This window comes from Molothrus ater, chromosome Z (genome assembly GCF_012460135.2).
Source record: "Molothrus ater isolate BHLD 08-10-18 breed brown headed cowbird chromosome Z, BPBGC_Mater_1.1, whole genome shotgun sequence".
Classification (NCBI taxonomy): domain Eukaryota; kingdom Metazoa; phylum Chordata; class Aves; order Passeriformes; family Icteridae; genus Molothrus; species Molothrus ater.
The window spans coordinates 25467412-25480277 of NC_050511.2; the positions used below are offsets into that span (position 1 = coordinate 25467412).

The 12866-nt window shown below is 36.4% G+C and overlaps 1 protein-coding gene across 3 annotated transcripts in view; it reads right to left on the minus strand.

Annotated features, from left to right (window-relative positions):
• The window catches only part of TNPO1 (transportin 1), a 73984-nt gene that overhangs the window by 26252 nt on the left and 34866 nt on the right, over positions 1-12866 (minus strand). For all 3 annotated transcript variants that reach the window (XR_004982034.2, XM_036402867.2, XM_036402868.2), the window contains exons 5-10: positions 10600-10749; positions 7128-7234; positions 5891-6024; positions 3501-3582; positions 2701-2823; positions 2110-2228 (exon numbers count right to left, since the gene is read on the minus strand). Coding sequence is in view for 2 of the 3 variants with exons in the window: in XM_036402867.2 (XP_036258760.1) it covers positions 2110-2228; positions 2701-2823; positions 3501-3582; positions 5891-6024; positions 7128-7234; positions 10600-10749 (715 nt within the window). In the remaining variant the exon portion in view is untranslated. The remainder of the gene's footprint in view (positions 1-2109; positions 2229-2700; positions 2824-3500; positions 3583-5890; positions 6025-7127; positions 7235-10599; positions 10750-12866) is intronic.

The window sequence follows — 12866 nt, forward strand, 5'->3', positions numbered from 1 at the left end:
TACCTAAGCCAAGTTCTATGTCATAAGATTCATCAATACTTTGTAATGAGAAAAAGTGTTACTTCAAATGACAAACTTTTAAATAGAAGTAGCCCAATGGCACAACTGATGAATTTATTCAGAAGCACCCTTCAGAAATTGCACCTACAGGTTTTCAGTAAGAACTCAAACTCCCATAATATGTGTTAAGTTGACTCTTGCCAATAGTGCTTGTCACTTTATTTACTTCTTGATGAAGACTCTACCTCACTATTGTTAAAGACAGAGGCCTAACTACATTAATCTCTCCTATCAACCCATGATTACTTCAGTAAGACAAGCTTTCAACATTGCAGAAATCTTGACTAATCCATATTAAGATTTACTTAATTATTAAACAGGTTATGGCTATGGGGCTCCAACTGTACAGATGTACAGCTAAAAAAGTACTAAGGAAAAAAGTCAAATATTTCCCATTAAGACACGTTCACCACAACAAAAGAAAAAACAAGTAAGCATATATAAGCCAAATGAAACTAATAACCAAGGATGACACAGCAACAGTGACAGACTCAATCTTGCTATGTTTTGCACGTGAGTATTGTTTTTGAAGGTATCAAGCTTGCTCTAATATTCACACACTGCAGTGCCACATTATGTTCTAAAGCTTAAATGAAGGAATAGTAAGTATAAATATAATCATTGGCATTTCTGCAGCATACTTTGTGAAGTATACATTTTATAAAGAAGTTCACAGGCATAAAATGGAACAGATATTAGAAACCAGATGAAAAAGTTTTAAGAAGATCCTGTCCCACTTTTAATTTAACATACAAAATTTTAAGACTATCAAATACTGACAAGCTTATATAGCTTCATAGTCAAACAGGACTCACCAACAAATAAGTTGCCTTAAACACACATGACATTGAAAGATCATGGGAAAAACATGATGTGACTCTTAATAATTTATTTTTCTAGAAATTTAAAAGCTTTTTAAAAAAATGAGTATAATGCTGTTGCAGTGTCAAGGCTCATGTAGGCCAAAAGAGATTTAATACTAGTAGCTATTAACCATGTGGTGTGTGTAGAGACTTCTTTTGCCTTTTGAACTACAAAAGTAGGAATTAAATCAGACCATTTTGAAATTTAAAATAATTTCTTGTAACACTTATTCTCCTGGTTTTAACTCCTAGTCTTTCTCTGCAACAGTACATGTTTTAATCTCAAATTTCTACTTGTTAATTGGTTAGGAAAATCAAAATTTTACTTTCTATTTTAATTACTTCACACCTATAATGCTATTTTCTGCTGAAAAGGACGTGTCTCCTGTCACTCTGTTCTTCCACACAAAATTTTGAGAGAACTCTGTCCATATTTAAAAGTCTTCATAAATGAAAAGAAAGTATTCATTTGATGGCAACACTGAATAACTAATTTCCTGTTGTAAAAGATTTCAAATTAGTCTGGAGAAATTGCAAGCACTGTTGCAAAAAAAAAGACACTACTACACACATGGATATTTACTTCCATTCAATCAAAGATCTATCTCTTGAGGCAGAGGAAAACTTTTTGAAACTTTGAAGAAGTAGGTTTTGAAACTCAAACCATCACGCTGCAGAAGTATGAAGCAACAAATTGTACAGGCTTTCTTCAACTTGTAGGAGTAATTTATACAAAACTGATTTCTAAATCCAAGGTGTGTCATTTTATTTTATGCTCTTTTTAAAATGAAGAACCCTTTGCATGACAATGCACATTGAAGCACTGCATAGAGATGCCTACATAGCAGTAGTCAAGAAAACATATTCATACACCAGATATTGTGGGTAATGTCACCTAGATTTGTTCACTTAAGTGCATTTTACCATATCTTTGCATTCATGTGAAGTGTAACAGCTTGTTAAATTCGAGGTAAGCATGACAGTGGCACAGTTAAATTGTTTCTGGAGTTCATGGGGTCTGAAACCCACAGAAGTCTTTTCAATTTTACTAGGCACAAGAACTAGCTATGGAATTCTTCTACTGCAAGCCATATACACTGTCTCTAAGAGTATCCATGAACAAGTCAACTGAAATTTTAAGAGGACTGTCTGAAAATAAATATGAGCTGTAATACTTGATACTTACTTAGTAAGATGCCGACATAATACCTCTTTACAAATTGGCTGTTCAGCCAAAGTCAGCCAAAATTCACATGCCTCCAGAGCCACATTTTCATCTTGATCCTGGGTCCTTTGAAGCATGTACTACACAATATAAAAATAAATTACTTGTATAAAATAGAACATTTATGTTCAAACTTTTTCATTAGCAGCTCAAAGAGCACCTCAGCAATGTAAAATAACATGCTTTATCCTTGTTATGGTCAACACACCTGAAAAAGTGACAGCTCCAATGTGTAAACTTTAGCAGTTTCAATTCTAGTGCTAGACTTTTAACACAATCTTTGCACTTAGGGTCATGCAATGCCTGGCTGTGATCCTGGGCATTTTGGGATAATTGATTTAACGAAGAATAAACAACTGCCATATGCACTGCCTGTCAAACACAATGTCAATTTGCAATTATATAAGAATAATGTTTTGCAATCTCAGTCTTAAAGGGAAACAAAGAGCTAACAAGTGCAAGAGCAACAACATTCTGATGAATGTTTTTTATTCATTATTTCTGCAATGTCAAACAGGGGAATCTGCAGAACATCTAGGATATGAGACTCACCTCAACTATACTAATCATATGAGGAAGGAGGCGATCCATTCGAACTTCCAGCAACATTACAAGAGCACGGCAAACATTTTTGCGTACTTCAGGCTCCTCATCACCAGCCAGTGCAAAAAGATTCTGTTAGAAAGCAGTAACAGTTGAAAAACTTCAATTCATCGTGTTCAACTTTATTAGAATTTACATTACTGACTAAAGAAGATAGATGTATGTCTCTCTATAGTTGTCCAACGCACACTTTAGAATACTATTTTATTTTTTAAAGACATATGGGTTAGCAAATAAACTCTTCAGTCTCTCAGTGTATATTTTTATACATAAATATGACACTGTGTATAAACATCGGCACAAGAAAAGTACTTCTGGATTATATTTGGTCCTAATATAGATTGTGTCAGTACATAAGAGAAGCAAATAAAATACTCTAGAGAACCCAGAACCTTCTCAGGTTCAGTAACACTATTCAGACAGGCAGACAGGCCCAGTGACATGCACTTCTCAGGACAGGTATGGGACAGACTGCTGCCATTACTTTTGCACCTTTACACAACAAAAGCTTTCCTTACTTAGGAAATGGAAACATCTTTTGAAATACACCTACTTCTTTTGCTTACATTGTGGTTAGCTCTGAGCACAAGCATACAGAGTGAACTTCAATCCATGGAGGCTTAAGCTAAGATTGGGCAATAAGAAATGGAGAGTTTAGGGGTTGAGGTGGTTGTAAAACGTAGTTCAAACCGCTTGATAAATCAGATAGGTAGTTTGACTTAAACCTCCAACCAAGAATTTATACTCACCTCAATAAAAGAATCTATGTGTAACATAAGAGCTTGAGTTCTGCTGATGATAAATTGATTGACACATGCCACTGCATGAGACCTACAACAGAAACAGTTAAAATATATATGTTTCATGAGTTAGAACATTTTTTAATGTGTACTCAGGCATCAAAAGCATAAACCAAATATCTTCAAAGGCAAGAGAGAACAAATCTGTGCATCTGTAGCATTACCAAGAAAAATTACTAAACTACATTTTAAGTACTGCCTTATACTTTGATATACCTTATAAATATTTTAAAATAAAGTATTCAGTAAATAGGCTAGGATGACTACAGCTGGCATATTTTTTCTGAACCATATATATGTTCTTTTTGAGCATTTTAAGACTGTGATCTTCTCAGATAATAATAATTCCATACAAGTCAATATGGTGGTATCTTAGCTTGACCTTCTTTGTTGTTAAGTATGCAGCTATCTTTACAATATGTTTACAATTTACTGAGACCAGAATGTGTTTACAATATAGATGTAGCTTAGAAAAAAACCACACATGCAGTTGGATACATACTAAAACATTTGCGGAAGAAACATTTTTAGAAATGAAGCACTGTTATTCTATTTCATTTCATGCAAAGCCATTACTTACAGGTCTTTTTCATTCTCAGACACAAAAGTGAAATTCTCAAGTCAGAGGCATAAGGCAAAACTACCTGTAGAACCCTTTGTAGATTCATTACAGTATTTTTACTACTGTAACTTCAAATTTCTGTTCTGTTTAGACATTTCTTGGAAGACTGTGTCATAAAACATTGTTCAAAAATTGTATTTTAGTAGATTTAAAGTATTGCACTGACATTACTAGTCCTTTTCGTACCTCAGCACTATGTACTGAAACTAGGCTGTGGGCTGGCAGGTAGACTTTAAACTTGAAACTGGTTTAAGTGTCAAAGCCATGAACATAGCAACACAGGAAAAAAGTGAAAGACTGTACAGTGTGGTAAGGAAAAAAGCTTGTTTTTCTGCCTCTCTCCCAGCTCCAAATAATTATTAAGTTTATCTTTCCACAAAACCATGTTCACATTTTGTTTCATAATGTCTTTAGTGAGCATCTTTTATAGATGACTTCCTAAACTGTATTAGAGTCCTATCGTTAGTCCTGGTCTTCACTATCTACTACTCTTGGCAATAAAGAATTGCCACCTTAAAGCTGTCAAATATAATTTCAAAGAGAAGATAAAACACATTTCACAGAATTACAAAGACTCATAGAATGGTTGAGGTTGGAAAGCACCTCTGAAAGTCATCTGTTCAACGCCTGTGCTCAAGCAGGGCCACCTACAGCCAGTCGCCCATGACCATGTCCAGCTGGCTACTGAGTATCTCCAAGCATGGAGACTCCACCACCTCTCTGGGTAACCTTTGCCAGTGACTGGTCATCCTCCCAGTAATAAAGCTGTTCTCTGATATCCAGAAGAAACTTCTGAGTTTCTGTTTGTGGCCACTGCCTCTAGTTCTGCCACTGAGCACCAATGGAAAGAGCCTGTGCTTTTTTTTTTTTCTCACTCTCTTTAAGTATTTACATATGTTGGTGTGTCCCAACTCTTTTGACCCTTACTTATACAGCTCTTTGCTGGAGTCTTTCCAGTATATTCATGTGTTTCTTGCACTGAACAGTCCAGAACTGGACACAGTACTTCAGGTGTGTTCTCACCAGGAAGAATAAGGTAAGGATCACCTCCCTTAAACCGGCTGGCAATACTCAAGCCCAGGATACCATTAGCCTTCCTTGTGGCAGGGGCACTCCCTTGGCTCAATTCAGGGTAAAAGCTTTTTGTTCTTTGTAATGAATACTAGCAGTAACAATTTAATTCTGGAATTTTTCTTTTATACTGTTACTTTGGAGAGATTAATATGGTTTTACAGTGAAGGCTGATGAATCCATTTAATTTGATTCAGTTGGAAGTTCAGTTAAATGCAGAATTTTTTCTTCTGTCAGAATCAGAAACTTTTGTCAGCAAAAGAATTTTCACTCTCCCATTGCTGAAGCCATTACAAAAGGCATGTAAAATTGTTATTTCTAATGAGAATAATAAGTTCTAACCACAGTACTGAATTTTTTGTAATAATATGCAAAAACTTAAAAGAAGCTATTTGATTTTCAGAATCATTTACTGATTGTATGAAGAGGTGAGATTCTTGTATTAACTATGAAGATAAGCTTCATAGTTTAAGTTTAGTTTATTCAAAGATAAAATGAAAATTAATGATGCATGGAATCTCTGTGGGTTTCTGCAGGATCATTTAAAATAGCTAAGCAGGTTTTAAAGACATCTACAAAACAGCACCCTTGCTGCTAATGTAAAAGAATTTTAACAGGTAACTGTAAGTACAACTCATAAACCTACCGTATTTTTGGGCTGCTGTGCTTGAAAAACTGCAAGAACTTAGGTATCATGATATTGAGTGGCCGGTCCAACACATCACTATCTAAAATTTCAGCAGAATCTTCACATATCTTCTGAAGAGCGCCAAAAGCGCCCTGTTTAAAAATAAATAAACAAATAAGTATCTTTCGCATTCTGAAGAAAACAAAATTTAAGAAGACTTCATATAGAATGGGCGATTTCAGCACAACACAGTAAATGTAGCTAATTAATAGGGTAAATGCAGATAACTAATTAATGATTAAATTGAAATATTCTTAAAGGCATTTTATTTAAATCGGCATCTGAGCATCTGTCAGCTCTCAAGCTGGCAGAGTCGGCAATGACTAAGTGATAATTTTATTTTGATTTGATGCTTATGTATCCAAATATACTTCAAAGAACACTTAAAAGCTAATTTTTATTTGAGAAGTAAGTAGGATGAGCAGAAGTATCCAAATTAATTGCATATATAATTGTATTTCCTTTCATGATTCACTATGGGACAAAAGAGAGATATGGTCAAATTGAGTTTAATTTTCAAATGTGGGGTTATTTTCCAGAAAGAAAAAAGTACAAAACCCTACAAAACAATGTGGCATTTTGATCATTAGTTGTCTCTGAAGGTCACTTTATACTACATGTTTCACACTTTCATGGAGACATTATTAAGTAATTCAAATGCTGTGATCACAATCTTAATTATTTTACATCAGACACAGCCTTATATTTTTGTTAGTTTAAAACTGTTATTTACTTATTTCCCTTCATGCAGACTAAACAAAACAGTTCATTTCACCTTGATATAGCAATTGATCACTTTTCCAGGTTAAGTTACAAAAAGAATGAACAGTACTTTTATGTAAGACAAAATTCAACACTGCTAATGGGCTAATGATGCTAATGGGGCCTAAAAGATTAGGCATCACAGAGCAGTAATTTCAGGAGACTTCTGAGCTGAGATATGATGATCATCCATCTGCAACCTTATTCCACTTTTATGCAAAGGAAATCAATTTGTTTGAATGAACAGTAAGAACATGGACCACATTTAGAAGAAAAAGTATCAAATCTGAGCCGCTGTTCTGCAAGGAGAAGACATGGGCATGTATAAATACATACAGACATACACACAATACATATACATAGTGTCCCCAAAGAGAGAAAAAAATCATGACATTCAGATGGATTCTCTTCTGTTTTCTATAAATCTCCTTACCTCACAGGTATTGTAATCTTCAGAATCCAACAGGCTGCAGAGCTTTGGCAAGAGTTCAGGCCAATTCTGTAACTCCCCTTTTGAGGCGATGGTTGTTATCAGAATGCCTAAAAGAAACAGAAGAATTGAGAAAATGAGATCTCACATGCTTTCATTTCTTTCATATACATTTTTCTTATTTTTCTCCTCTCAATCTCTAAAGAGCTAAGAAAGTTATGGTTTTGTTAAGGACTGGCATGCATAAAAAGAGGAAGTGCAATTTAATTGCAAATGTTATTTGAAGGGCTTTCAACAGCAAAGGTGGGTTGCTCCTTCCTGCTGCTATGAAGGACTCAAGTATTAGAAATCAAGCACTAAGTAACCTCACTTAAGGAAACTGTAATTTATAACATTTATATATCTGTATAATTTATACCACAGCAGGACAGTTTTGGCTCTAAATTTACTAAACACTGTGCAACTCTGGACCTTTAATAAATACAGAGTATCCATCCTAAGTCACTTCTTTTTTACTATGATATGATATGAAAGCATGGATGTGGGAATCTGTCATTCAATAAACTTAAAACCTAGTGATAAATTACATGCTTACAACTTTACTACGTTCATGCAAAACATTAAGGACACATTCTAAGACCAAGATACCTACTAAGAGCTTAAACACTATGGCAGGTCAGCCGGTTAGGAGCTGTGAGAGCCAGCAAACACACAGGTCACCCCAAAGAATGACTAATTGTGTTTCCAGCACATATAGAAATCCTGGGAAAAACTAATTAGGTGACAGGGACTGAGAAAGCTGCTTATAAACTAGAACTGAATTTGTATGAGTCCATTTTGCCTCAATGCAAAATATAACAGCTAGCACAATCCTTAATGCTACTGGCAGTTACTACACAGAAGAGCTCAACACTACTACGACTAGTAATCTCCCAAGCAAAAAGTGATGGAAGAAGTTTCCCAAGTTTTTTCCTTGAGCTACTCACAATATATCATTTTTCTTTGGAATAAAATGCAAAAATTCTGGTTAAATACGAAAGAATAAAGGACAGCATTACAGAGCAAAGGACATCCTGGACAGGACTCACAATTACTAATAAATATTTCACATTATTCCTTTGATGCAATATGCTGGATCTTTTCAAGGTCCCAGAACTGGTTTCAGAGGATGAAATGGTCTGGCCTGCAATTCAGGCCATACATGCCATTATAAACTTTCTGTACACATGGTGCTTTGCCTCTGTAACTCCTGAAGCTGATTTCTGAACTTTTTAACTTTTAAAAGCTGAACTTTATAATGAATTTCCCCCTTAAAGGGCAATCGTTAGCTTTCAACTCTCCAGTTCCTCCACTACTTTAAAATACTTGAACTCTTTTCCCTCCTTGCTTTCAATCGGAATTATACTAAGGTCCTGGCCAGACTAGAGTCCCTAGAAAGTTTTAAGAACAGTTGCAGACACTTATCTTAAGAGATGTATTTACATCCTTGTGGATTTGTGGGTCCTCAACAAAGGCAGATTGAATCTATATTTCAAAATTAGCACATGGGGTTTTAAAAGCTATACAACTGGTTAACAGCACAGAGAAGATACACTGTGTTATTCATTTGGGAATTTGAATAAGGACAAGCTAAGTAAGGATAAAACAATGTGCAGTTATCATTTGGTCTCAAGTCATGTGCTCATTCTCCTCAGCAATGTGACTTCTGAAGATGGGATTGACCAGCTTGCCTCCATCTGGGCCAAAAGGTACCTTCTGTCTGATTAGCACTAGATGCTAGAGACCACAAAGGAGAGTGAATACTGCATTAAATCTTCTCTGATGCCATTATGATGTTCTTGCTCTCAGAATTCCTGAGATATTATTTCCAATTGACTCATTAAATTGATAGCGCTTGAACTGCAAAAACACGTACTCAGCAAAAGAGCAGCCCTAATCTCCACCTGCCAACTCATGCTAAGAAGGCTGTCTAGCTAGACAGTAACCTCTTTACACTTCACTAGTATCTAGAATCCAGTGGGTATTAGACCAAGCTCAGATAGCTACAAGGATCCAGCAATTCAAACAGAAAGGTGCCAAACACATGCAAAACAGCAACACTTATGCAAGCATGCAGTTCATCAGCTGTTACTCATCTTCAGAGTTCTTATATGCCTAATAATTCCTGCAAAGATCACTTAAAGCTGAACAATAATTAAGCTACTAATCCACAAGCATCTCCCATCAGGAAAAATTACAGAGTAACTGCTTGAAAACAAACAGCCCCTCCCTCCCTCCCTAACCCCACAGACCATCACCAAACAACCCTAAGATAGCAAAACAAATGGAGCTGGAATACGTTCCTTAGCTAGTTCTATTGTACTCCACTGAGAACTCATATGAACAAAGAAGTAAGCGTGACTTCTACAACCTGAAATTCAAAGAGTACCTGTCACTCAAAGACTTATTTCTACTCTCATTAGGAACATTGATCATTAATAGAATTCATAGTAAAGCAGCTTCACAACTGGTAAGACAGCAGGAAATTACTTAAAGAAATGAGTAGTTTCCTCTAGTCTTTAGTCCATAACCTGAATGCCTGGAGAAGGAATCCTATAGAAAAAGCAAATGATTCTAAATAGTAACTGATAGATTATTTTAAAAGATGAGCCATCTGAAAAAAGCTGAATTTCTTTCTGAACTGACACCCATACCCATTTTCAGTATTCAAATACATACTTTATGTTTTTCTAGTTTTTGATCAGACCAGGAAAATTACTATAACATTGAAGGAAATCATATTATCAAAGAACAGACAGAAAAGCAACTTCATCTTGAACTATAAAAAAAAAATAACAAATATACGTATTTTATGAGAGATGTGTATCAAGATAAGGTATTTACAAAATCAAAAATTCATGTAACAAATAAAACTTCTCACTGGAACTAGATAATCTTTAAGGCCTCTTATGAGATCATTTCAAGATTTTATGATACTATGAAGTTCTGTACACCACACCTACCTACTGTTTTCTGACAGAAGCTCTTTACGTGAATGCCTTATGCGTGGTATGATGATCCCTTGAGGGGATGTGCATATGTGGGCATATAGGGGGTGGGGTGCAGAAAATCAGCTAACAGAAGCATTTCATTGATGCAATTAGAGCACCGCAATAGCTCTTAAGTCAGGCTTTTACCGTGTTCCTGTTTTTAGGTATATAAGCTGGCAGCAAGCTCAATTTAGGAAGATTCAAATCTTACATTTCAAGAAATATGAACTGAATTGCTACATCACTTCTAAGATAACAAGAATCTAAAGTATGGCAACTTTATATTCACAATAAAGAAAAATTTCATTGAAACATGGTGAAGTTGTGACAATTATGAGAAACACAAAACTTTACTAATTTTGTAACTCTTTATGTCCCTACTACAACTTTCACCTATACCAGAAACATTTTCAGTATGCAGAGGACAGCATTAAGAACAAACTTACCTACAGTAGCTCTAATTAAGGGGGAGGAATCACCAATGTTGTTCAAACATTCACTTTTAATGAAGTCAGTTACCCCATTTGGAAAGTTGTGAAAATGTGCTTTTACATTATTCTTCAAGATAAGACCACTCAAGGAACGTGTTGGCTCATCTGCAACAGAAAGTAATTACAGTCAATCTTCAATCAGCTTACAGAAATAAAACATATTTTCAGAAAATGCCACAAGATCAAAGCTTATATATAGATATTAATCTTCATTTCCTTATCTCTCCTTCCAGCTACACCCATCAATTCACCTAACAAACCTTTTCAGGTTCAGAGTACACAAATCAATCACCAACCATATAAAGTTCAACAAGGGTAAGTGACAGCTGGGGATGGGGCAACCTTGAATGCACAGTCTGGGAACTGAGATGCTGGAAAGCAGTGCCACAGAGAGGGACCAGTGGGTCCTGGTCAACGGCAAGTTGAACATGGTCAGCAGTGCCCTGGCAGCCAGGAGGGCCACCCGTGTCCTGGGGGCATCAGGCCCAGCATGGCCAGCCGGGCAAGGGAGGGGATTGTCCTGCTGTTCTCTGCACTGGGGCAGCCTCACCTCCAGTGCTGGGGGCAGCTCTGGGTGCCACAATAGCCTCATGCAAGGCTAGAGAGTGTCCAAAGGAGCACCACGAGGATGCTGAAGAGCCTTGAGGGGAAGCCCTACGAGGAACAGCTGAGGTCACCTGGTCTGTTCAGCCTGGAGGACACTGAGGGGAGACCTCATTGCAGCCTACATCTTGTTCTGGTGAGGGGAAGAGGATGGACAGGCACTGATCTCTTCTCTGTGGTGACCAGTGACAGGACCCACAGGAATGGCCTGAAATTGTGTCAGGGGAGGTTTAGGTTGGATGTCAAGAAAAGGTTCTTCACCCAGAGGGTGGCTGTGCACTGGTAGAGGCTCCCCAGGAAGTGGTCACAGCACCAAGCCTGACAGAGTTCAAGAAGCGTTTGGACAATGCTCTGAGGCACATGGTGTGATTCTGCACATGGGTGTCCTGTGAAGGCCAGGAGCTGGACTTGGTGGTCCCTTCCAACTCAACATATTGTGTGATTCTGTGATACATTATTTTTGTTTATACAAAGTTAGAATATTGGATAACAAACTATATATTTTAAGAGAAAGTTTTGAATATTCATACAAGCAAGGAACAGATATGAAGTCATGCGATACAAGAAACTCTATTAAAGGTGTTTGTCAGCCAAAGACATTCAGACATTCTGATTATACTGACAGGCTTGCTGCAATACTCTTACTGTAAGAAACTGGTCACAAACCCGGTTTCACCACAGGAGGATATGGAAATGATGTAGTGACTGTGCAGTAAAACCTCTACCCCTATTCCCACATGAATATAGTGTTCCATTTTTCGAAGAAGTAAGGGACTTCAATCCCTTTGGAAATGCCAAATTCTGATATAATAAATTAATAATTAGAGGAAGTAGGAAAAAAAAATCTTTAGACAATGTTAACAGGAAAGTGTTACACAGTATGAGCTAAAAAATAAATGCAACCAGAACTGACCTGAATTGAGTAAGAATTTAAGTTCAGGCAACAGTTTCAGTTCTGTTCACTGAGCTTTCTCTAAGATACTGGGCCAAGTAGAGGAATGGAAAAAGAATGGTTTAGATTTTCCATTTCTAGTGGAGTAGATTCATGTTTCGTTCTTAACCAAGGACATGAGTAACTTGGTATTACATCTGACATATGCTGAAAGTGAAAGATCTGAATGTTCTATATAGAAGAGGTTAGTTTAAAATATAAACAAATTTAAATTTAGTTTACAGGAACCCTAATAACACTGGAAGCTAATTTTAATCAGCATTTTAGCCACTTGTTGAATTTTTGCTATGAAGTCCTGATTTGGACAAAATAAGGAATTCCTTTGTGCCAAGAACTAGTCCACACAGGGATCTCTTCCAGCCCTTCAAAACTATTATTAACCTAACAGAAATAAGAAAAATAAGATATGCAACTTTCAAATATAAAGTACTTTCAAACTAAAGCTACTGGGTCACAACACCAAGAGTCTCACAACACTGCAATGTCTGACTGACAGCTGACTGACAGACATTGGACACTTTATGCCAATTGGAAGAGAAACAGAGCTTTTCAGAAGATAGGGGATGCTTTTCAGAAGATAGGGGATTGTTTGGCTGATCAGAAATTAAAATTCATTTTTATCAACTGATTTTGAGTGCCAAAACCAGAGTGCCTTCATAGACTTTTT